The following is a 26,787-nucleotide window of genomic DNA, read 5'->3' as shown; positions in this document are numbered from 1 at the left end:
GTCCAGTCTGGCAGTTAGGTATGTTTTCCTTCAAACTGGGTCTGAGGTCAGAATTCATGATGGCCTCATAGGATTCCGACCTCCCTGATTGGACGGTTCAAATCCAAGCGGCAGTTGGCAGCCCAGTGAGCAACAGCTGCTTCGCAGAACTGTTCTCCACTGGAGACTCAGGACCTGACTGTAAAAAAGACAGTGGCTTGGGTTTGACAGAATTACATTAACTGAGAGTGGACAGACCAGAGTCTGTGTTTTGGCAAGGAAACAAAGGCATTTGAGAGAAGGCATGGCCACTGAGGAACCATCCTCCCAGCCGGGGGACCAGCGTCCACAGCCTATCTCTCTACTATATTCCCTGGAAGTAGTGATAGTGCATGATGAGATCCCAGGACAATCAGGTGAGGGGGCTGGAGATAAAAGAGGTCTGTGAAGGTAACCAGCAAAGAGGAAGGACTACAAATGAGGGAAGTAGTGATTCAAGAAGGCAAAAATCAGAGAAAGAAAAGCCAGGAGGTGGGACAAGGATGGGTAATGGATAGAAAACCTAGCAAGCGGGACATGAGTTGCAACACTGTGTATGTGAAAGGGTGCCTGAAGCAGAGGTTGCTGCTTCCAGGAGTGAAAGGGTGTATAAGAACACGTGGGAAGGAGAATTAGATTAAGATGGAGATCAGCAAACATTAAGGATAGAACAGTGGCTTTAAGGGGAAAGCAGAGGAAGAAATTTGGGGTTTTTACGGAAGGGTGGACTTGGGCTGAGACTGTTAAAGGCTGAATTCCAAAGGCAGAAGTGGCCCATTGGACCTGGGTTTCTTTCCTCAGTCCTGTGGGAAGTATCCAGTCTTCCACCTGTGGCCTGTCAGAAGAGGAAGGCAGACTGGTCCCCAGTGTCTGAGGAGGAGGAGGAGGTGCAGGAGGACCGGCGGGATGTGCGTGATGGCATCGCTGGAGTTCCACCCTACTTCATGCTTCAGAGGCCTGCCCAGAAGAAGCAGAGGGGCTCCTCTCGTTCAGAGTTGGAAGCAGAGGCTGCGCAGGAGAAGTAATATCAAGGGGGTTCTCATTCAGCTCTAGAGGGGAAGCCCAGCCTCCCACCTCAGTCCTCTGGCCACAAACTGTAGAGCGGGTGGTCAGTGTATAAGGAGGATGGGGGGGGGGCTCCTGCTGCTTTAACTTAGGCCCCTGATTTACCTCATCCCCCAGGGAAAACATCAGGCTGCCACCTCAAAAAAGGTGGAGAGAACATCTGTCCCTGCTTATTGAGGAGCCCCAGGAACCATCCCGAGGATTAAGCCCTGTACCCTCTACACACGTGGGTGTCACAGAGAAGCCTTGCGGCCTCAAGAAGAAAAGGAAGATGAAACACCTGTCATCAGTGCTGCCTGAGCACCACGCAGCCTTCACCAGGCTGCTGGGTAAGGGGACCTTACACAGCACCTCCAAACTGGTTATTTAGGAACACAGGAGACAACCAGGCACATCCCCCTCCCAGGGAAGGGAGCACTCTGTGAACATAAGCTCTCCTCTCCATTCCCAAGGGACTCCAGGGCCATCCCTCTCCACTCACATAGAAGACAGGACACACACCTCAAAATAGGTCCTCACGGGGGAGCATAAAGCTTGGACCCGACATGGCCCTCTGACACAGGGCAATCGCTGACTTTCCTGAATGGAAATAGTTGCAGCACCTAAGGGTCAACTTGGTCACGGTCACACCTAGATGTAACCATCACAAAGAAAAGAAGTTACGTGACTTCTGACCTCTGAAGCGGTGCCTTTTTGTGCCGGGAGAGGCCACCCCAGCCTGCTCTATTGTTCTAACCTGGCTAATATTGCTGCTAGCCGGGACTCACAGTTGCTCTTGAAGGCATTTCAGGAATGAGGCGAGACTTCTTCCTCCCCTTCCCATTAGCCTGATAAAATCCAGCACCATCTCCCAGGCAAATGTGGTTTGACTCCACGTTCTTTTGCTCAAAGTAGTAACTTTGTAGGTCCCAACCTAATGCTCCCCTCTCTTCCCAGAGGATCCCGTTGTCAAAAGATTCCTGGCTTGGGACATGAATCTCCGAGCTTCCGATAAGGTGAGGCCCTTACACCCTAGGAAGAGCTGTCACTGTGCCAAAGCATGGAGAGGGCCGAGTTCCAACCCTGCAGTCAGTCCTCTCTCAGCCCCTCCTTAGAGCTCCCTCCTCACCTGCCCACCCTCAAGGTCCCTTTAGGTCTGAGCACGGTCTCCCCGCTGGGCCTGGCTGGTCTTTTCGGACTGGGCGAGCACACCGTCCTCTACCTGGGTCTTCTGGGATCCGAGCCCAGGACAGAGTCTTCCCTCAATATGACTTCTCTGGCCAGTGCTGCCTGAAGCTGCTGTTCCCTCCCTTAGCTCTGGGGAAGCTATTTGCTCTAACTGAAGGGACCCCAGTCACATCCAAATGACCTCCATGCCCTGTCTGAAAGACACCTGTGGAAGTGCGTTCCTGGGCACCATGGCCTCCATGCTCTCGGATGCTCTCAGTCGCAAAAAAACCCCTCCAACACCTGACTTTGCCCCAATAACCAGGCCACCTGACCCCGGCTTCTCTTCTCTGAGTGAAGCCCTGCAGCCCCTCCCAATCCCCGACCCCTCACGCCCCCGCCTCCAGGTTGCCCACCCTTGACTGTCCTCCTCTCTCCCCACCAGTACCTCCTGGCCATGGTCATCGCCTACTTCAGCCGGGCTGGCCTCTTTCCTTGGGAGTACACGAGGACCCACTTTTTCCTGGCTCTGTGAGTACCGCGTTGGCCCTGAGAGTCCTTGATAGTTCCCTCCCTGGACGGGGTGGGAGGACTCTATCCTATCCTCTAGTTTTCCAGTCTCTTTTTGTACTGCTGACTGTGTGCAAAATGAACCTCACACTAGAGTGTTACAATAGTTCTCTTAGTGAAAATTTCAATCTACCATCCTGTCAGTAAAGGAACGGAACCGGGGGAAACAGAGACCCTCAGAGAACATAGGCCAGAAGAATCTACCTGTGGCCCTCAGCCCACAGACCAAAGGGGCAGCCATGTCAGACCCTCCTGAGTGTCTCCTTCCTCAGCAATACCAAAGGTCTTTTTCTGTTCCTTTCCTCTGGATTTCTAAGACTGATGTCCCAAGTATGCCCTCCGTTTTAGGCCAGAGACTGAGTGCAACATGTTCCCTGCTGGTCTGACTGACAAGCCATTCCACAAGCCACGGAGGAACAAGCTCTATCTCTGGTGCCTGATCATCGTTCCAAAAGATGGGCCAACAGCTCACTTGCCTCATGCCTACTGAACTGCTAATTCAGGTCTCCCTTGAATTCACCCACTCTACAATGTCTCTGTCACCGAACCAGCTTATCATCTTCATATTTCTTTCTTTCCCTTCACTGTTATTTCCAAACACAATTCTCTCTCCTTATCTTGTTTTTCTGTCCACATCTTTACACACTGAACCTCAATAAAACTCTGGATCTTCAAGTTGGTTAAAACATCCAAACTTGGATGGCCACAGTGATGCACACTTGTATTCTCAGCAATTCTGGAAGATGTAGGGCAAGGATTGTTCGAATCCATTGGTTCGAGACCAACTGTTCAAGGTCAAAGGCAACTCAATGAAACCCTCTTTCAAAATAAACAAACCTGGACTTTTTTGCGCACTCCTGTAATCAGTGTTCACTGGGAGACTGAGTTAGGAGAGCGGCGAGGTTGAGACAAGCCTCGGCAAACTGGTAAGAAAGCAAGACACTGCTTCCAAAGGAGAAATACAACTGACTGGGGATGTCGATCAGCATGGACTCTCTTGAGTTCAGTCCTAGTACTGCAAGCAAAACAAAGCTCCCAAACTGACTGCATTTTTCCCTGATCTCCCACCTTCAGGATTCCAACAGTAGTTTGGTCCAAGATATTTTGAAATCTTAATTCCTCACCGCCTCCTCTCTTTACTTAAATTTCTTTGGGGAGGACAATTGCTGAGGCCTGGTTCTTGGGAAAGGATCCATCCATTCTTAACACAGTCCCCTCAACCCTTGGCAATCTGCAGGTATTTCTCTTTTACAGCAATGCGTCCACAAGGTACTCTGTATGGCTTCTGCCTACAGATAAAGATACCATTCATGCCTTCATTCATTTGTTCAACAAAGCCTTCTGTGGCTCATCCCCTGCCAGGGATTGTAAAGCAATGGGGAATGGATGGGTAGGAAACCTAGGTGGAATTCATGCCTCCTCTGTACTGAGCCCTGTATTAGCCATTCAGGAGGAGAGGGATGGACACAGAACAATATCAAGTTCACCCTCAACTAAGTGCTCCTCCCTGGCCAGGAGACATGTGTAGGCACAGGGTGACAGGGGTAGGAGTCCAACTCAGGCTCTGCACAGGGATTCCTTCTTCATCTCCCAGGTTGGAGGCACCTTCAGTACGGCCCTATGCAGCTTTGGCCTCTCCAAAGATACCTGGTCCTCAGGAGCCCTGCATAGGGCTGATGGGATCCTGAGCTGAAAGGGACCTGCCAAACCTCTTTCGGAGACAACCTGGGGCACAACTCCTTCCTGACCGTGACCCTGATGAGCAACCTGTTGTCTTTCCCAGCTACCTCGCCAATGAGATGGAAAAAGATAGTCAACTACAGAAATATGACATGTTCTTCTTCCTCTATGAGAGGAACTTGGCCCAGATTCCCAAATTCCAAAAGCTGCGCTATGAATTCATCCGTTGCATGGGCTGGAACCTGAGGGTGACTCGAGAGGAGTGTGAAGAGGTGGGTGGGGCCTTGGGACTGGCTGGGAAGGGGGGTCTGGATTGGAGCCAGATGCAAACAGAGGAGGGGTAGGGATCGGTGATCAGAAAGAAAAGCAGGCTGAACAACAGGGTGGTGTTACTGGAGGTGTTCATCACCTCCGGGGCTTCTTTGCTTTCCAGATCCAAGCTTACGATCCTGGGCTGTGGGTATGGAGAAGAGATCGTAAACTCATTCTGGGAACACTGGAGCCCTGAGGACACTGGTGTCAAAAAGGTATGCGTGTGTCCCCAGGGTTGAGACAGCACCACTGCCTTCTATCTTGAAAAGGCAGAGAACCCAGGCACCGCCCTCCTCTCATGATCCTCCTGCCCTATCCACTGTCTGCACATCAGGAACAGCTCAGCCTCAGGCACATGCTTAGCCTCCCTTTCTCTCCTCCACAGCCACCAAGGTGACAGGTACACAGAAGCGACCTCAGAGGGATGTGCCAGGTGCAGGGACACTGTTCAGTCAGACCTCACAGAACCAGACTGTCCCTGAGCAGTGATTCGGTAGAAATCCTTTCACTCAGGGAAAATGTGTTGAAATCTCATTGTGGAGGAAAAATTGGTTTTCGCTGCAAGTGAATATCTACTAGCCATAACTTTTCATTGCCCTGCAGAAGTTGTACTTTTACCTTTGGTCTTCTCTATAGGCTATGTCATCCTTTAGGGGTCACACAGAGAGGAACTGTTTTCTCACAATCTGAATATTGCATCAAAAGCTATCAGATGGAATGGTTTCCATTTTCAGAAAGGGGAGAAAATTATCCAAGACCACATGTACACCCCAAGTTGCTTGCAGACACATTGCCCATGGTTGAGTGGTACCTGAGAGTTTTTCCTATCTTGTCTTTCCACTTGTGGATGAATTTCTCCTCTCCAATAATTACACATTTTCTTTTCAAGTGTAAGGTCATGGATATCTGTCAGAATGATGAAAGGTATATATTAGTTTGGGGGTTACTTATTAAGATAGAGATGGTACAGTAAGGGTTTGGGCAGAGACATAAGGTCTTATTTTAAATCCTGTGCAACCAGCCAAATTTAGGAGTAAGAATTTTAGTGAGGCACTGGTCCTTGGGATTAGGCATTAGGCATGTGGGCTGATGGTTACCATGTGGACATATCAGTGATGTCCCCACCAAAGATGGAAGTCCAGATGCTAACTGTGTGGAAAGCACTAAGGTGAGAGGTAAGTGGAAATGTGCCACATTCTCCAAGCGTGCTCTCATCTCTGAGAAGAATCAGCTCAAGTTCTCACTATACAGCAGGGACGTGGGTCTAACCTTAAGATATCTCAAGTGAATTTTGGAATGTGTGTCAAAAAGTCTGGGGACCACAACTAGGAATGATCATTCAGGACTAGGGTTAAGAAGGAAGGATTAGAGATCAAGCTGGACTTGAATGAACTGAAACTATAGTTGGGATGGGCTTTTTAAAAATTCATTAAGTTTATTGGTACATTTTAGGTATACCATACCATGACATTCATCATTAGGTATTTGTGTATGATATATCTTGCTTTTGTATTTGTATATGATATATCTTGTTTGCGTATAAATCTAGAAAATTTCCCCCATGAAATCTGACAGTGTCTCTCTTCCTTTCAGATTTCTGGGCCCAGGGGAGCACTGAAATGCAATCACCATACGATATTCCCTGGCGCTGGCAAACCCATGCGGGGACCATTAGGAACCAGTTTTTCTCTGTCACCTTCTAAATTTTACACTACTCATTCAAGTTTCCCCTTAATTAGCAGTTTAGACATCTGCTAATTTTATATACTCTGTACCTCATTTATTTGATAATATTTCAAGATGACCTGTACAGTGTCAGATTTGGAAGAAATTATTTAAAATAGAATATTAGAACCATACTGTTGTCGTAGATTGCTTCAATATATAGTAAAATATTCATTGGTTTATTGTCAATCTTGTAATCATATAAATTTTGCTGTATTTAATCAATATCTATGACCTTGTTCTTCCAATGATTTGTGTTAGCCATTTTAAGTGATATAGGTAACGAGTTTGTATATGCATTATCCTTACAGATGGGTAGCAGTACCCCAGACACTTGCAAATAAAAACCATACTGTTCTTCCTTATTGATTGTGAACATTGAGCTGTCATTCTTTAACTCAGTTTCACTCACGTATCTGACATGCAAAACATCAGGTGGATGGTAAAGCAACTTGTGCTTTGAAGAGGACAAGGCCATGAAACTCTTCTGGATAGATCATAAAAAGGAACTGTCTGCTCACCTTCTTGATGTGCGTGACATTGTCAGTCTGAATTGCTTTTATTTGACCAAATTTCTTAAATGTGAAAAGAAAATACTCATTTTCTTTTCATGCATGCAAAGGAAACATGCAAAACCTCCAAGCATACCACAAAAAATGTACCCTACAGATTTAAAGAAGGAAATGATGCATAGAGATTGCAGTAGAGAAGCCAGCAAGAGCGAAGGAAGGAAGCAAACTCTGTGGGTGCCTGGATAATCACCGTAAATCCTAAGTAAAAGAAAAGCACCTAAATGAGGGGCACTGCCTGGCAATGATCCAGGATAGGATGGAGTACACAAGCAAGGAGGGCATCCCTGGGGGATTTCAGTCATAGGGCATTCTTTCTCACATCTTATGCCAGGTTTACATACTAGAAAAGAAATCTAGAAAATTAGGAACAACTGTGGAAGTGAGCATACAGCAGCCATTTCTTTCTTCCTTTCTTTCTTTCTTTCTTTTTTTGGTACCGGGGATTGAACTCAGGACCTTGCGCTTGCAAGACAGGTGGTGGAACCACTGAGCTAAATCCCCAGCCCTTCAGCAGCTATTTCTGAGTAAGTGTGATGATCTGATCTGAAGAGCCAAAGCTGTCAAATCCATGGGGGTGGAGATGAAAGGGCTAAGAGCAGGGATGCTGCATGGTTGTAGAGAATCATCTTGGGGGATGGGAGCATCAGAGAACAGGCGAGCAGCTGTGGAGCAGAGGCGCTCGAACAACTCGTTAGTTAGAAGAAAGTAAGTCCAAACACTGGCAGACAGAGGAGATGAGAAGGGGGACCAAGAAAGAAGTGGAATCAATTTTGGCAGTGTAGGAAAGGCTGAGACATGGAAGAAGCTGAAAGTCTGATGGGTGCGTTAGGGGAGGAGGGAGGTGAGGTGAGCAGGGAAAGCGGAGACGCGGAGACATGGAAATCCAAATGAAGGGAGAAGCCATTAAGGATGGGCTCCTTTCACCACAGTGGGAAGAGGTGCACACCTGTCATCCCAGCACTCTGGGGTGCTGAAGCAGGAAGATCACCAGCTCAGATCTAACCTGTACTATTGAATGCCATCATGAGACTCTATCTCAAATTATGAATTAAAAATGTTTGGAAATGGAGGTGTCAGCGTGAAAAATGAATGGAACTTGGTTTCAATCCCCTGTGTGCCAAAATAAATAAATTTTTAAAAGGCAAATTGGAGAGGAATTCTGATGTGAACCACTTGCCTTCAGAAGTCCTTTATTCAGCTGAGGTGCCCTGACGGCCTGGTCCTTGGTACAACCCAGCAGAATGGCTCAGGAAGTCCAAACTGAGATCCACCTCAAGTTGGCTTCTTCAGCTTTGCAGGTGGTTCCTGGAACAATACTAGGTGGCTGTTTCCCACAGCCACTGCACCCCTACACTCAATGCCTGCTTTAAATTCAATTCTTCCACCAGGAGTAAAAGATTTGTTTTCATCACTCACCCTTGGAACCCTGCACTCAGATTCTCCTTAGGTTAGGGAAAGTCTTTAAGGGACTGTCTAGAAATTCACTGCTTCAAATCCCGAAGTCTGATCAGCAAGACTGGGTGGTTTCTAACCTTTGTTTAAAAGGAAGGCTGAGAGAACCCCACACCCCGCCCCCGGCCCCGGCCCCGGCCCCGGCCCCGGCCCGGGCCACAGTCCCGGGCGGGCGCCTGGCCCCGGGTCTCGGGCTCCTGCGCCACCCCCAACCGCGGGGGCCCGAGAGGAGGGGCCGGCCACCTGCCCAGGCCACCTGCAGCACAGACCGCTCGGCTTGCAGGCCGGCCGGGCCAGGCGAGGCAGGATATCTCTCCCGCCCACCGGGGACAGGACCCGGGCCGCTAAGGAGCAGCTGGGCAACAGCGGGGGCGACCGCAGAGCGTCTTCCCAGAGGGGCGTCCCGCCTCCCCGCACCGGGACTCCCGCGCTCGCATGCCCGACCTAGGAGACCACACCGCTGAGGCGCAGACAAGCTGGGCCCCCGTGTGGCTCCTACTCACCCGTCAGGCTCAGCTCCCCCTCCGGTTCCGCCCACTTCGCAGCTGCCCGCAGCCACCGCGGCTCTCAGCTCAGAGACGCTGGGCAAAAGGTCCCTTGCTCCCATGGACGGACGGCTCCCAGCCTAACGCGGTCAGGGCGCATGAAGGCACGGGGGGGGGGCACGCGAGTCCACGCGAGGAGCCCTGGGAGTTGTGGTCCAGGAGTCTGCATCTTTGCTGGGCGCCACCTCCATAGGCCAGCAGCAGGTGCTCCGGCCTTTCTCGCTGCTTCCTCTGTCCCCTCAAGGACTCGTCTTCCACTCCTGGATGGTGGAGGAGTGTTTCCACGAAAGACCTGGACAACGCCCCCCTTCTTGGCATTGCACACCAGCGTACTTCAAGTGTGGAAACGGTGCGTCACTCCTGTAATCTCAGTGCTTAGGGAAGCTGAGGCAGGAGGATCTCAACTTCAGCTCAGCTGGGGCAACTCAGTGACTGCGGAACAACCCATCTCCCGATACATCTGCATATATATGCATGTACACATACTATGTATATATATGTACATGTATATATACATTTGGACACAAGGTCTCTCTCTCTCTCTCTCTCTCTCTCTCTCTCTCTCTCTCTCTCTACATATACATATAGGCTGGGGATGGAGCTCGGTGCAGAGGCCCTGGGTTAAATTCCAAACACTGAAAAACAATTATTTCAAAGTGAGGTACTGGGACCAGTAGCTTCAGCATCATGTAGGAACTTGATAAAACTGCACATCCTCCTACCTACCAAGGCTATTTTGTTTTTGTTTTGTTGTTTCTTTCTTTTGGTGGCACTGGGAAAGGAACCCAGGACCTCACATTTGCTAGGTCAGAACTGTACCACTGAGCTACACCTCTAGGTCTACTTGGTTTTGCCGTATGAAAAGCTCTGAAGGGGGCCAGGGATCTACCTCAGTGGTTCTGCTGCTTACCTCACAAGCAGAAGGTCCTGAGTTCCACTGCCAGTACCAAAACAAACAAACAAACAACAACAACAAACTCCGAAGGTGGTTCCCACCAATCTGCAATGTTTCGAAGGCACCTCAAGTGATTCTGACTTTGAGAACTTGACTAAGCTCCCCCCTGCCCGCTCTGAGGAGCTTGTGATTCCCATGGCAGTACTGTTCTTACATACACACCTACATACATACATACCTGTGTGCCCCTAGGTAAACTGCGGGAAAACCAGGGATTTACATCCCACCCTAAGCCTCTCCTCTCACTCTATACCATGTCCAACAACATCTCTAGCCTGCACCCAAGACACCCAAAACTCAAGGTCATGAAAAAAACCCGGATTCTCCAGGGCCGGGGATTTAGCTCAGTGGCTCCAGCGCTTGCCTTGCAAGCTCAAGGCCCCGAGTTCGATTGCCGGTACCAAATACAAACCAACCAACCAACCAACCAACCAACCAACAAAACACCCCAGGACTCTCTACTTCCCTCAAGCTGGCTCTCCTCCAATGGGCTTTATGATCACGATTCTGAAGGACATTCTCTGTAGTTATACACACGGACCCCAGGGAGAGATACCACGGCAGGACCTTGAGTCAGATTTCAGGGAGCAAGGATGAAACAAAACCAACTCGGGCCAGGGAATTAGCTCAGGGGTGCAGCTGCCTCCCTCGCAAGCACAAGGTCCTCAGTTCAATCCCCGGTACTGGAGGGAAAGAAAAACATGTGAGGCCAACAAAATGAATTCCAAGACCTTGCCTGTTTTAGGAGGAGGATCAGCTGGTTAAAGAAAGGATTCAAGCTTTCGATTCGGGAGGCTACAGATTGAACAAAGTAAATTTAAATGAAGCAGAAAGATAAATAGTAACAACAGAAATTCCTGATGTAAAAGGATAAAAATCAGCAGCACTCACCAAGAACTCCCAAAGCTGGTTCTTCCAAAAGATTAAAATAAGCGATCACTGAGCACGTCTGGCCAATAAACACTAGTGTTGAAAAGGGTAACATCACAGATATACGAGTTTCTATACAGAGCATTGTGCTACCCTAGGTTAAAATTCAATAGTATTGAAATTCAAGGACATTAATGGCTTTCTAGGACAACGAAAAGTACCAGACTGACTTTGAAGAGATAGAAAATCTGAAAATCATCAATGGCCATGGAAAAAAGCTACACGGCAGTTAACTTTCCAAAAACAGCAGCAGGGCAGGGGGTGCAACTCAGTGGGAGAAAACTTGCCTAACTTGGCCTAGGCTCTGGACTCAATCCTCAGCACTGCAAGACACAAACGAGACAAAACACCAGCAGTCTGCAGTCAGGTGCTGCCAAACTTCCAGAAACAGATTATTCTTCTGTTCCAGAGCACAGAAAATGATGACAAGTTTCCCGATTTAATCACCAAGGAGAGCATAATTCTGATTAGGAGCTCACAAACAATACGGGAGGAAAAAGAACTATACAATCTCACTTATAAATATGGATACCAATGCTCTAAACCATCAGGTAGCACACGGAAACTATCAAACTAACCAAAAGTGCCTTTGAAAGGGTCCCGGGATTTTAGAGAGAAAACAAAAAATCTAGCAACGTAGTTGCTTGTGTTAATTCTAACAAGCAAACCTACATGGTCATATCAATGCAAGCTGTACAAATGCATTTGGCAGAGAGAAACACTTTAAAACGGTTAGGAACTATGGATGAGTACAAACTCGACGCGATGGAATATACAGGACTTAGTGAGTATAGAAAGGAAGTATCTTCCTAGAACCAATCTCAACACAAAGATGTCCTACTTAACCTTCAAAGTCAACAATGTAGAGAGGGGGACCGGTGGACAACCAAAAGTAAGGATAACATGAGAAAGAGACATATGCTGCTGCGAGCAAACAATAAAATTATCTACCTGGTATAGGCAAACATAGCAACTGGAAAAACGACCATGAAAACCGAGTCAGAGTTTAGTGTTGGAAGAGGCTCTGCTTCTGATCTACCAAATGAAAAGTGCTTGGTTCTGGAGTTAATCGCGCCGAGCTATTTTCTGTAGAGTAAGTTAACAGGATTGACAGATTTGTGCCCCACCCTCCTTCCCCACCTTAAACCTTGAAAGGACACACTGTTTGAAAGTGGATAACCAAATCTTCGAAAACCAAAAATCATTCTGAAGGGCTGCTCTGTGACTCGACCCACAAACGCTTTCTCTCTGGCCTCAGCCGCTGCAGTTACTAATGGGATGAGCACGTCAGCCAGTCCAAGATAATTCGGCCTCTAGAGGCCAAGGAAGAGCACTTTCACAAGAACTGTTTCATTGCAACGCGCATACTGCCTGTCCTCTCAATTTGCGTACTGTCAAATGGAGCCCCCACAAAACCAAAATAAGATACTCAGAGCCAAACTTGCTTTTTACCAAGGGAATACGCATGGACAACTAATTTTGTTGGAAAGGCATTTGGGAAAGGGGGTTGTGGCTGTTGCACTCACGACAGGCTCCGCATCAGCGGGACACCCGCAAACACCCTGAAGGGACTCACGGGTGGACCGCGCTGTGGCACCGCGCCCTTCCGGGTCACCGAGCTCCGAGGACGCGATGACGACGGCCAAGGGCTTGTCGGTCCCTGACACCGCACAGAGCCCCGCGGGCGGCACCAAGGAGGGTGCGGAAGGCTCCCCGGGCCCAGGAGCCCGGGCGGTGCGCCCACCGCCTGCCCACCATGGCGGCGTCGGAAGCCCGAGTGACCCCCCCGCCCCGCCGCCGGCCCCGGCCCCGGGCAGGCGCCTGGTCCCGGGTCTCGGGCTCCTGCGCCACCCCCGACCGCGGGGGCCCGAGAGGAGGGGCCGGCCGCCTGCCCAGGCCACCTGCAGCACAGACCGCTCCGCTCGCAGGCCGGGCCAGGCGGGGCAGGATATCTCTCCCGCCCACCGGGGACAGGACCCGGGCCGCTAAGGAGCAGCTGGGCAACAGCGGGGGCGACCGCAGAGCGTCTTCCCAGAGGGGCGTCCCGCCTCCCCGCACCGGGACTCCCGCGCTCGCATGCCCGACCTAGGAGACCACACCGCTGAGGCGCAGACAAGCTGGGGCCCCGTGTGGCTCCTACTCACCCGCCAGGCTCAGCTCCCCCTCCGGTTCCGCCCACTTCGCAGCTGCCCGCAGCCACCGCGGCTCTCAGCTCAGAGACGCTGGGCAAAAGGTCCCTTGCTCCCATGGACGGACGGCTCCCAGCCTAACGCGGTCAGGGCGCATGAAGGCACGTGGGGGGGGGGCACGCGAGTCCACGCGAGGAGCCCTGGGAGTTGTGGTCCAGGAGTCTGCATCTTTGCTGGGCGCCACCTCCATAGGCCAGCAGCAGGTGCTCCGGCCTTTCTCGCTGCTTCCTCTGTCCCCTCAAGGACTCGTCTTCCACTCCTGGATGGTGGAGGAGTGTTTCCACGAAAGACCTGGACAACGCCCCCCTTCTTGGCATTGCACACCAGCGTACTTCAAGTGTGGAAACGGTGCGTCACTCCTGTAATCTCAGTGCTTAGGGAAGCTGAGGCAGGAGGATCTCAACTTCAGCTCAGCTGGGGCAACTCAGTGACTGCGGAACAACCCATCTCCCGATACATCTGCATATATATGCATGTACACATACTATGTATATATATGTACATGTATATATACATTTGGACACAAGGGTCTCTCTCTCTCTCTCTCTCTCTCTCTCTCTCTCTCCTCTCTCTACATATACATATAGGCTGGGGATGGAGCTCGGTGCAGAGGCCCTGGGTTAAATTCCAAACACTGAAAAACAATTATTTCAAAGTGAGGTACTGGGACCAGTAGCTTCAGCATCATGTAGGAACTTGATAAAACTGCACATCCTCCTACCTACCAAGGCTATTTTGTTTTTGTTTTGTTGTTTCTTTCTTTTGGTGGCACTGGGAAAGGAACCCAGGACCTCACATTTGCTAGGTCAGAACTGTACCACTGAGCTACACCTCTAGGTCTACTTGGTTTTGCCGTATGAAAAGCTCTGAAGGGGGCCAGGGATCTACCTCAGTGGTTCTGCTGCTTACCTCACAAGCAGAAGGTCCTGAGTTCCACTGCCAGTACCAAAACAAACAAACAAACAACAACAACAAACTCCGAAGGTGGTTCCCACCAATCTGCAATGTTTCGAAGGCACCTCAAGTGATTCTGACTTTGAGAACTTGACTAAGCTCCCCCCTGCCCGCTCTGAGGAGCTTGTGATTCCCATGGCAGTACTGTTCTTACATACACACCTACATACATACATACCTGTGTGCCCCTAGGTAAACTGCGGGAAAACCAGGGATTTACATCCCACCCTAAGCCTCTCCTCTCACTCTATACCATGTCCAACAACATCTCTAGCCTGCACCCAAGACACCCAAAACTCAAGGTCATGAAAAAAACCCGGATTCTCCAGGGCCGGGGATTTAGCTCAGTGGCTCCAGCGCTTGCCTTGCAAGCTCAAGGCCCCGAGTTCGATTGCCGGTACCAAATACAAACCAACCAACCAACCAACCAACCAACCAACAAAACACCCCAGGACTCTCTACTTCCCTCAAGCTGGCTCTCCTCCAATGGGCTTTATGATCACGATTCTGAAGGACATTCTCTGTAGTTATACACACGGACCCCAGGGAGAGATACCACGGCAGGACCTTGAGTCAGATTTCAGGGAGCAAGGATGAAACAAAACCAACTCGGGCCAGGGAATTAGCTCAGGGGTGCAGCTGCCTCCCTCGCAAGCACAAGGTCCTCAGTTCAATCCCCGGTACTGGAGGGAAAGAAAAACATGTGAGGCCAACAAAATGAATTCCAAGACCTTGCCTGTTTTAGGAGGAGGATCAGCTGGTTAAAGAAAGGATTCAAGCTTTCGATTCGGGAGGCTACAGATTGAACAAAGTAAATTTAAATGAAGCAGAAAGATAAATAGTAACGACAGAAATTCCTGATGTAAAAGGATAAAAATCAGCAGCACTCACCAAGAACTCCCAAAGCTGGTTCTTCCAAAAGATTAAAATAAGCGATCACTGAGCACGTCTGGCCAATAAACACTAGTGTTGAAAAGGGTAACATCACAGATATACGAGTTTCTATACAGAGCATTGTGCTACCCTAGGTTAAAATTCAATAGTATTGAAATTCAAGGACATTAATGGCTTTCTAGGACAACGAAAAGTACCAGACTGACTTTGAAGAGATAGAAAATCTGAAAATCATCAATGGCCATGGAAAAAAGCTACACGGCAGTTAACTTTCCAAAAACAGCAGCAGGGCAGGGGGTGCAACTCAGTGGGAGAAAACTTGCCTAACTTGGCCTAGGCTCTGGACTCAATCCTCAGCACTGCAAGACACAAACGAGACAAAACACCAGCAGTCTGCAGTCAGGTGCTGCCAAACTTCCAGAAACAGATTATTCTTCTGTTCCAGAGCACAGAAAATGATGACAAGTTTCCCGATTTAATCACCAAGGAGAGCATAATTCTGATTAGGAGCTCACAAACAATACGGGAGGAAAAAGAACTATACAATCTCACTTATAAATATGGATACCAATGCTCTAAACCATCAGGTAGCACACGGAAACTATCAAACTAACCAAAAGTGCCTTTGAAAGGGTCCCGGGATTTTAGAGAGAAAACAAAAAATCTAGCAACGTAGTTGCTTGTGTTAATTCTAACAAGCAAACCTACATGGTCATATCAATGCAAGCTGTACAAATGCATTTGGCAGAGAGAAACACTTTAAAACGGTTAGGAACTATGGATGAGTACAAACTCGACGCGATGGAATATACAGGACTTAGTGAGTATAGAAAGGAAGTATCTTCCTAGAACCAATCTCAACACAAAGATGTCCTACTTAACCTTCAAAGTCAACAATGTAGAGAGGGGGACCGGTGGACAACCAAAAGTAAGGATAACATGAGAAAGAGACATATGCTGCTGCGAGCAAACAATAAAATTATCTACCTGGTATAGGCAAACATAGCAACTGGAAAAACGACCATGAAAACCGAGTCAGAGTTTAGTGTTGGAAGAGGCTCTGCTTCTGATCTACCAAATGAAAAGTGCTTGGTTCTGGAGTTAATCGCGCCGAGCTATTTTCTGTAGAGTAAGTTAACAGGATTGACAGATTTGTGCCCCCACCCTCCTTCCCCACCTTAAACCTTGAAAGGACACACTGTTTGAAAGTGGATAACCAAATCTTCGAAAACCAAAAATCATTCTGAAGGGCTGCTCTGTGACTCGACCCACAAACGCTTTCTCTCTGGCCTCAGCCGCTGCAGTTACTAATGGGATGAGCACGTCAGCCAGTCCAAGATAATTCGGCCTCTAGAGGCCAAGGAAGAGCACTTTCACAAGAACTGTTTCATTGCAACGCGCATACTGCCTGTCCTCTCAATTTGCGTACTGTCAAATGGAGCCCCCACAAAACCAAAATAAGATACTCAGAGCCAAACTTGCTTTTTACCAAGGGAATACGCATGGACAACTAATTTTGTTGGAAAGGCATTTGGGAAAGGGGGTTGTGGCTGTTGCACTCACGACAGGCTCCGCATCAGCGGGACACCCGCAAACACCCTGAAGGGACTCACGGGTGGACCGCGCTGTGGCACCGCGCCCTTCCGGGTCACCGAGCTCCGAGGACGCGATGACGACGGCCAAGGGCTTGTCGGTCCCTGACACCGCACAGAGCCCCGCGGGCGGCACCAAGGAGGGTGCGGAAGGCTCCCCGGGCCCAGGAGCCCGGGCGGTGCGCCCACCGCCTGCCCACCATGGCGGCGTCGGAAGCCCGAGTGACCCCCCCGCCCCGCCGCCGGCCCCGGCCCCGGGCAGGCGCCTGGTCCCGGGTCTCGGGCTCCTGCGCCACCCCCGACCGCGGGGGCCCGAGAGGAGGGGCCGGCCGCCTGCCCAGGCCACCTGCAGCACAGACCGCTCCGCTCGCAGGCCGGGCCAGGCGGGGCAGGATATCTCTCCCGCCCACCGGGGACAGGACCCGGGCCGCTAAGGAGCAGCTGGGCAACAGCGGGGGCGACCGCAGAGCGTCTTCCCAGAGGGGCGTCCCGCCTCCCCGCACCGGGACTCCCGCGCTCGCATGCCCGACCTAGGAGACCACACCGCTGAGGCGCAGACAAGCTGGGGCCCCGTGTGGCTCCTACTCACCCGCCAGGCTCAGCTCCCCCTCCGGTTCCGCCCACTTCGCAGCTGCCCGCAGCCACCGCGGCTCTCAGCTCAGAGACGCTGGGCAAAAGGTCCCTTGCTCCCATGGACGGACGGCTCCCAGCCTAACGCGGTCAGGGCGCACGAAGGCACGGGGGGGGGGGGCACGCGAGTCCACGCGAGGAGCCCTGGGAGTTGTGGTCCAGGAGTCTGCATCTTTGCTGGGCGCCACCTCCATAGGCCAGCAGCAGGTGCTCCGGCCTTTCTCGCTGCTTCCTCTGTCCCCTCAAGGACTCGTCTTCCACTCCTGGATGGTGGAGGAGTGTTTCCACGAAAGACCTGGACAACGCCCCCCTTCTTGGCATTGCACACCAGCGTACTTCAAGTGTGGAAACGGTGCGTCACTCCTGTAATCTCAGTGCTTAGGGAAGCTGAGGCAGGAGGATCTCAACTTCAGCTCAGCTGGGGCAACTCAGTGACTGCGGAACAACCCATCTCCCGATACATCTGCATATATATGCATGTACACATACTATGTATATATATGTACATGTATATATACATTTGGACACAAGGTGTCTCTCTCTCTCTCTCTCTCTCTCTCTCTCTCTCTCTCTACATATACATATAGGCTGGGGATGGAGCTCGGTGCAGAGGCCCTGGGTTAAATTCCAAACACTGAAAAACAATTATTTCAAAGTGAGGTACTGGGACCAGTAGCTTCAGCATCATGTAGGAACTTGATAAAACTGCACATCCTCCTACCTACCAAGGCTATTTTGTTTTTGTTTTGTTGTTTCTTTCTTTTGGTGGCACTGGGAAAGGAACCCAGGACCTCACATTTGCTAGGTCAGAACTGTACCACTGAGCTACACCTCTAGGTCTACTTGGTTTTGCCGTATGAAAAGCTCTGAAGGGGGCCAGGGATCTACCTCAGTGGTTCTGCTGCTTACCTCACAAGCAGAAGGTCCTGAGTTCCACTGCCAGTACCAAAACAAACAAACAAACAACAACAACAAACTCCGAAGGTGGTTCCCACCAATCTGCAATGTTTCGAAGGCACCTCAAGTGATTCTGACTTTGAGAACTTGACTAAGCTCCCCCCTGCCCGCTCTGAGGAGCTTGTGATTCCCATGGCAGTACTGTTCTTACATACACACCTACATACATACATACCTGTGTGCCCCTAGGTAAACTGCGGGAAAACCAGGGATTTACATCCCACCCTAAGCCTCTCCTCTCACTCTATACCATGTCCAACAACATCTCTAGCCTGCACCCAAGACACCCAAAACTCAAGGTCATGAAAAAAACCCGGATTCTCCAGGGCCGGGGATTTAGCTCAGTGGCTCCAGCGCTTGCCTTGCAAGCTCAAGGCCCCGAGTTCGATTGCCGGTACCAAATACCAACCAACCAACCAACCAACCAACCAACAAAACACCCCAGGACTCTCTACTTCCCTCAAGCTGGCTCTCCTCCAATGGGCTTTATGATCACGATTCTGAAGGACATTCTCTGTAGTTATACACACGGACCCCAGGGAGAGATACCACGGCAGGACCTTGAGTCAGATTTCAGGGAGCAAGGATGAAACAAAACCAACTCGGGCCAGGGAATTAGCTCAGGGGTGCAGCTGCCTCCCTCGCAAGCACAAGGTCCTCAGTTCAATCCCCGGTACTGGAGGGAAAGAAAAACATGTGAGGCCAACAAAATGAATTCCAAGACCTTGCCTGTTTTAGGAGGAGGATCAGCTGGTTAAAGAAAGGATTCAAGCTTTCGATTCGGGAGGCTACAGATTGAACAAAGTAAATTTAAATGAAGCAGAAAGATAAATAGTAACGACAGAAATTCCTGATGTAAAAGGATAAAAATCAGCAGCACTCACCAAGAACTCCCAAAGCTGGTTCTTCCAAAAGATTAAAATAAGCGATCACTGAGCACGTCTGGCCAATAAACACTAGTGTTGAAAAGGGTAACATCACAGATATACGAGTTTCTTTTCCTCCAACGAACTATACAGAGCATTGTGCTACCCTAGGTTAAAATTCAATAGTATTGAAATTCAAGGACATTAATGGCTTTCTAGGACAACGAAAAGTACCAGACTGACTTTGAAGAGATAGAAAATCTGAAAATCATCAATGGCCATGGAAAAAAGCTACACGGCAGTTAACTTTCCAAAAACAGCAGCAGGGCAGGGGGTGCAACTCAGTGGGAGAAAACTTGCCTAACTTGGCCTAGGCTCTGGACTCAATCCTCAGCACTGCAAGACACAAACGAGACAAAACACCAGCAGTCTGCAGTCAGGTGCTGCCAAACTTCCAGAAACAGATTATTCTTCTGTTCCAGAGCACAGAAAATGATGACAAGTTTCCCGATTTAATCACCAAGGAGAGCATAATTCTGATTAGGAGCTCACAAACAATACGGGAGGAAAAAGAACTATACAATCTCACTTATAAATATGGATACCAATGCTCTAAACCATCAGGTAGCACACGGAAACTATCAAACTAACCAAAAGTGCCTTTGAAAGGGTCCCGGGATTTTAGAGAGAAAACAAAAAATCTAGCAACGTAGTTGCTTGTGTTAATTCTAACAAGCAAACCTACATGGTCATATCAATGCAAGCTGTACAAATGCATTTGGCAGAGAGAAACACTTTAAAACGGTTAGGAACTATGGATGAGTACAAACTCGACGCGATGGAATATACAGGACTTAGTGAGTATAGAAAGGAAGTATCTTCCTAGAACCAATCTCAACACAAAGATGTCCTACTTAACCTTCAAAGTCAACAATGTAGAGAGGGGGACCGGTGGACAACCAAAAGTAAGGATAACATGAGAAAGAGACATATGCTGCTGCGAGCAAACAATAAAATTATCTACCTGGTATAGGCAAACATAGCAACTGGAAAAACGACCATGAAAACCGAGTCAGAGTTTAGTGTTGGAAGAGGCTCTGCTTCTGATCTACCAAATGAAAAGTGCTTGGTTCTGGAGTTAATCGCGCCGAGCTATTTTCTGTAGAGTAAGTTAACAGGATTGACAGATTTGTGCCCCCACCCTCCTTCCCCACCTTAAACCTTGAAAGGACACACTGTTTGAAAGTGGATAACCAAATCTTCGAAAACCAAAAATCATTCTGAAGGGCTGCTCTGTGACTCGACCCACAAACGCTTTCTCTCTGGCCTCAGCCGCTGCAGTTACTAATGGGATGAGCACGTCAGCCAGTCCAAGATAATTCGGCCTCTAGAGGCCAAGGAAGAGCACTTTCACAAGAACTGTTTCATTGCAACGCGCATACTGCCTGTCCTCTCAATTTGCGTACTGTCAAATGGAGCCCCCACAAAACCAAAATAAGATACTCAGAGCCAAACTTGCTTTTTACCAAGGGAATACGCATGGACAACTAATTTTGTTGGAAAGGCATTTGGGAAAGGGGGTTGTGGCTGTTGCACTCACGACAGGCTCCGCATCAGCGGGACACCCGCAAACACCCTGAAGGGACTCACGGGTGGACCGCGCTGTGGCACCGCGCCCTTCCGGGTCACCGAGCTCCGAGGACGCGATGACGACGGCCAAGGGCTTGTCGGTCCCTGACACCGCACAGAGCCCCGCGGGCGGCACCAAGGAGGGTGCGGAAGGCTCCCCGGGCCCAGGAGCCCGGGCGGTGCGCCCACCGCCTGCCCACCATGGCGGCGTCGGAAGCCCGAGTGACCCCCCCGCCCCGCCGCCGGCCCCGGCCCCGGGCAGGCGCCTGGTCCCGGGTCTCGGGCTCCTGCGCCACCCCCGACCGCGGGGGCCCGAGAGGAGGGGCCGGCCGCCTGCCCAGGCCACCTGCAGCACAGACCGCTCCGCTCGCAGGCCGGGCCAGGCGGGGCAGGATATCTCTCCCGCCCACCGGGGACAGGACCCGGGCCGCTAAGGAGCAGCTGGGCAACAGCGGGGGCGACCGCAGAGCGTCTTCCCAGAGGGGCGTCCCGCCTCCCCGCACCGGGACTCCCGCGCTCGCATGCCCGACCTAGGAGACCACACCGCTGAGGCGCAGACAAGCTGGGGCCCCGTGTGGCTCCTACTCACCCGCCAGGCTCAGCTCCCCCTCCGGTTCCGCCCACTTCGCAGCTGCCCGCAGCCACCGCGGCTCTCAGCTCAGAGACGCTGGGCAAAAGGTCCCTTGCTCCCATGGACGGACGGCTCCCAGCCTAACGCGGTCAGGGCGCATGAAGGCACGTGGGGGGGGGGGCACGCGAGTCCACGCGAGGAGCCCTGGGAGTTGTGGTCCAGGAGTCTGCATCTTTGCTGGGCGCCACCTCCATAGGCCAGCAGCAGGTGCTCCGGCCTTTCTCGCTGCTTCCTCTGTCCCCTCAAGGACTCGTCTTCCACTCCTGGATGGTGGAGGAGTGTTTCCACGAAAGACCTGGACAACGCCCCCCTTCTTGGCATTGCACACCAGCGTACTTCAAGTGTGGAAACGGTGCGTCACTCCTGTAATCTCAGTGCTTAGGGAAGCTGAGGCAGGAGGATCTCAACTTCAGCTCAGCTGGGGCAACTCAGTGACTGCGGAACAACCCATCTCCCGATACATCTGCATATATATGCATGTACACATACTATGTATATATATGTACATGTATATATACATTTGGACACAAGGTGTCTCTCTCTCTCTCTCTCTCTCTCTCTCTCTCTCTCTCTCTCTCTCTCTCTCTCTCCATATACATATAGGCTGGGGATGGAGCTCGGTGCAGAGGCCCTGGGTTAAATTCCAAACACTGAAAAACAATTATTTCAAAGTGAGGTACTGGGACCAGTAGCTTCAGCATCATGTAGGAACTTGATAAAACTGCACATCCTCCTACCTACCAAGGCTATTTTGTTTTTGTTTTGTTGTTTCTTTCTTTTGGTGGCACTGGGAAAGGAACCCAGGACCTCACATTTGCTAGGTCAGAACTGTACCACTGAGCTACACCTCTAGGTCTACTTGGTTTTGCCGTATGAAAAGCTCTGAAGGGGGCCAGGGATCTACCTCAGTGGTTCTGCTGCTTACCTCACAAGCAGAAGGTCCTGAGTTCCACTGCCAGTACCAAAACAAACAAACAAACAACAACAACAAACTCCGAAGGTGGTTCCCACCAATCTGCAATGTTTCGAAGGCACCTCAAGTGATTCTGACTTTGAGAACTTGACTAAGCTCCCCCCTGCCCGCTCTGAGGAGCTTGTGATTCCCATGGCAGTACTGTTCTTACATACACACCTACATACATACATACCTGTGTGCCCCTAGGTAAACTGCGGGAAAACCAGGGATTTACATCCCACCCTAAGCCTCTCCTCTCACTCTATACCATGTCCAACAACATCTCTAGCCTGCACCCAAGACACCCAAAACTCAAGGTCATGAAAAAAACCCGGATTCTCCAGGGCCGGGGATTTAGCTCAGTGGCTCCAGCGCTTGCCTTGCAAGCTCAAGGCCCCGAGTTCGATTGCCGGTACCAAATACAAACCAACCAACCAACCAACCAACCAACCAACAAAACACCCCAGGACTCTCTACTTCCCTCAAGCTGGCTCTCCTCCAATGGGCTTTATGATCACGATTCTGAAGGACATTCTCTGTAGTTATACACACGGACCCCAGGGAGAGATACCACGGCAGGACCTTGAGTCAGATTTCAGGGAGCAAGGATGAAACAAAACCAACTCGGGCCAGGGAATTAGCTCAGGGGTGCAGCTGCCTCCCTCGCAAGCACAAGGTCCTCAGTTCAATCCCCGGTACTGGAGGGAAAGAAAAACATGTGAGGCCAACAAAATGAATTCCAAGACCTTGCCTGTTTTAGGAGGAGGATCAGCTGGTTAAAGAAAGGATTCAAGCTTTCGATTCGGGAGGCTACAGATTGAACAAAGTAAATTTAAATGAAGCAGAAAGATAAATAGTAACGACAGAAATTCCTGATGTAAAAGGATAAAAATCAGCAGCACTCACCAAGAACTCCCAAAGCTGGTTCTTCCAAAAGATTAAAATAAGCGATCACTGAGCACGTCTGGCCAATAAACACTAGTGTTGAAAAGGGTAACATCACAGATATACGAGTTTCTTTTCCTCCAACGAACTATACAGAGCATTGTGCTACCCTAGGTTAAAATTCAATAGTATTGAAATTCAAGGACATTAATGGCTTTCTAGGACAACGAAAAGTACCAGACTGACTTTGAAGAGATAGAAAATCTGAAAATCATCAATGGCCATGGAAAAAAGCTACACGGCAGTTAACTTTCCAAAAACAGCAGCAGGGCAGGGGGTGCAACTCAGTGGGAGAAAACTTGCCTAACTTGGCCTAGGCTCTGGACTCAATCCTCAGCACTGCAAGACACAAACGAGACAAAACACCAGCAGTCTGCAGTCAGGTGCTGCCAAACTTCCAGAAACAGATTATTCTTCTGTTCCAGAGCACAGAAAATGATGACAAGTTTCCCGATTTAATCACCAAGGAGAGCATAATTCTGATTAGGAGCTCACAAACAATACGGGAGGAAAAAGAACTATACAATCTCACTTATAAATATGGATACCAATGCTCTAAACCATCAGGTAGCACACGGAAACTATCAAACTAACCAAAAGTGCCTTTGAAAGGGTCCCGGGATTTTAGAGAGAAAACAAAAAATCTAGCAACGTAGTTGCTTGTGTTAATTCTAACAAGCAAACCTACATGGTCATATCAATGCAAGCTGTACAAATGCATTTGGCAGAGAGAAACACTTTAAAACGGTTAGGAACTATGGATGAGTACAAACTCGACGCGATGGAATATACAGGACTTAGTGAGTATAGAAAGGAAGTATCTTCCTAGAACCAATCTCAACACAAAGATGTCCTACTTAACCTTCAAAGTCAACAATGTAGAGAGGGGGACCGGTGGACAACCAAAAGTAAGGATAACATGAGAAAGAGACATATGCTGCTGCGAGCAAACAATAAAATTATCTACCTGGTATAGGCAAACATAGCAACTGGAAAAACGACCATGAAAACCGAGTCAGAGTTTAGTGTTGGAAGAGGCTCTGCTTCTGATCTACCAAATGAAAAGTGCTTGGTTCTGGAGTTAATCGCGCCGAGCTATTTTCTGTAGAGTAAGTTAACAGGATTGACAGATTTGTGCCCCCACCCTCCTTCCCCACCTTAAACCTTGAAAGGACACACTGTTTGAAAGTGGATAACCAAATCTTCGAAAACCAAAAATCATTCTGAAGGGCTGCTCTGTGACTCGACCCACAAACGCTTTCTCTCTGGCCTCAGCCGCTGCAGTTACTAATGGGATGAGCACGTCAGCCAGTCCAAGATAATTCGGCCTCTAGAGGCCAAGGAAGAGCACTTTCACAAGAACTGTTTCATTGCAACGCGCATACTGCCTGTCCTCTCAATTTGCGTACTGTCAAATGGAGCCCCCACAAAACCAAAATAAGATACTCAGAGCCAAACTTGCTTTTTACCAAGGGAATACGCATGGACAACTAATTTTGTTGGAAAGGCATTTGGGAAAGGGGGTTGTGGCTGTTGCACTCACGACAGGCTCCGCATCAGCGGGACACCCGCAAACACCCTGAAGGGACTCACGGGTGGACCGCGCTGTGGCACCGCGCCCTTCCGGGTCACCGAGCTCCGAGGACGCGATGACGACGGCCAAGGGCTTGTCGGTCCCTGACACCGCACAGAGCCCCGCGGGCGGCACCAAGGAGGGTGCGGAAGGCTCCCCGGGCCCAGGAGCCCGGGCGGTGCGCCCACCGCCTGCCCACCATGGCGGCGTCGGAAGCCCGAGTGACCCCCCCGCCCCGCCGCCGGCCCCGGCCCCGGGCAGGCGCCTGGTCCCGGGTCTCGGGCTCCTGCGCCACCCCCGACCGCGGGGGCCCGAGAGGAGGGGCCGGCCGCCTGCCCAGGCCACCTGCAGCACAGACCGCTCCGCTCGCAGGCCGGGCCAGGCGGGGCAGGATATCTCTCCCGCCCACCGGGGACAGGACCCGGGCCGCTAAGGAGCAGCTGGGCAACAGCGGGGGCGACCGCAGAGCGTCTTCCCAGAGGGGCGTCCCGCCTCCCCGCACCGGGACTCCCGCGCTCGCATGCCCGACCTAGGAGACCACACCGCTGAGGCGCAGACAAGCTGGGGCCCCGTGTGGCTCCTACTCACCCGCCAGGCTCAGCTCCCCCTCCGGTTCCGCCCACTTCGCAGCTGCCCGCAGCCACCGCGGCTCTCAGCTCAGAGACGCTGGGCAAAAGGTCCCTTGCTCCCATGGACGGACGGCTCCCAGCCTAACGCGGTCAGGGCGCATGAAGGCACGTGGGGGGGGGGGCACGCGAGTCCACGCGAGGAGCCCTGGGAGTTGTGGTCCAGGAGTCTGCATCTTTGCTGGGCGCCACCTCCATAGGCCAGCAGCAGGTGCTCCGGCCTTTCTCGCTGCTTCCTCTGTCCCCTCAAGGACTCGTCTTCCACTCCTGGATGGTGGAGGAGTGTTTCCACGAAAGACCTGGACAACGCCCCCCTTCTTGGCATTGCACACCAGCGTACTTCAAGTGTGGAAACGGTGCGTCACTCCTGTAATCTCAGTGCTTAGGGAAGCTGAGGCAGGAGGATCTCAACTTCAGCTCAGCTGGGGCAACTCAGTGACTGCGGAACAACCCATCTCCCGATACATCTGCATATATATGCATGTACACATACTATGTATATATATGTACATGTATATATACATTTGGACACAAGGTGTCTCTCTCTCTCTCTCTCTCTCTCTCTCTCTCTCTCTCTCTCTCTCTCTCTCTCTCTCTCTACATATACATATAGGCTGGGGATGGAGCTCGGTGCAGAGGCCCTGGGTTAAATTCCAAACACTGAAAAACAATTATTTCAAAGTGAGGTACTGGGACCAGTAGCTTCAGCATCATGTAGGAACTTGATAAAACTGCACATCCTCCTACCTACCAAGGCTATTTTGTTTTTGTTTTGTTGTTTCTTTCTTTTGGTGGCACTGGGAAAGGAACCCAGGACCTCACATTTGCTAGGTCAGAACTGTACCACTGAGCTACACCTCTAGGTCTACTTGGTTTTGCCGTATGAAAAGCTCTGAAGGGGGCCAGGGATCTACCTCAGTGGTTCTGCTGCTTACCTCACAAGCAGAAGGTCCTGAGTTCCACTGCCAGTACCAAAACAAACAAACAAACAACAACAACAAACTCCGAAGGTGGTTCCCACCAATCTGCAATGTTTCGAAGGCACCTCAAGTGATTCTGACTTTGAGAACTTGACTAAGCTCCCCCCTGCCCGCTCTGAGGAGCTTGTGATTCCCATGGCAGTACTGTTCTTACATACACACCTACATACATACATACCTGTGTGCCCCTAGGTAAACTGCGGGAAAACCAGGGATTTACATCCCACCCTAAGCCTCTCCTCTCACTCTATACCATGTCCAACAACATCTCTAGCCTGCACCCAAGACACCCAAAACTCAAGGTCATGAAAAAAACCCGGATTCTCCAGGGCCGGGGATTTAGCTCAGTGGCTCCAGCGCTTGCCTTGCAAGCTCAAGGCCCCGAGTTCGATTGCC

The 26,787-nt window shown here is 50.6% G+C and overlaps 1 protein-coding gene across 1 annotated transcript; it reads left to right on the top strand.

Moving 5' to 3' along the window:
• The first annotated feature begins 374 nt into the window (after nucleotides 1–374).
• LOC101722663 (putative speedy protein E7) lies at nucleotides 375–5,444 on the top strand. Its single transcript, XM_013073537.3, has 7 exons — nucleotides 375–395; nucleotides 861–1,039; nucleotides 1,201–1,412; nucleotides 2,020–2,078; nucleotides 2,675–2,760; nucleotides 4,583–4,751; nucleotides 4,913–5,444. Exons 1-7 carry the CDS (start codon nucleotides 375–377, stop codon nucleotides 4,985–4,987), a joined length of 801 nt encoding a protein of 266 aa, XP_012928991.2. The 3' UTR covers nucleotides 4,988–5,444.
• Nucleotides 5,445–26,787: the final 21,343 nt, after the last annotated feature.

Source organism: Heterocephalus glaber, unplaced genomic scaffold, assembly GCF_053883595.1.
Source record: "Heterocephalus glaber isolate CG9 unplaced genomic scaffold, H.glaber_assembly_v1.0 deba00001299, whole genome shotgun sequence".
Classification (NCBI taxonomy): domain Eukaryota; kingdom Metazoa; phylum Chordata; class Mammalia; order Rodentia; family Bathyergidae; genus Heterocephalus; species Heterocephalus glaber.
Note: the sequence above shows the minus strand (reverse complement) of the source record. Positions and strands in the feature narration are given on the sequence as shown.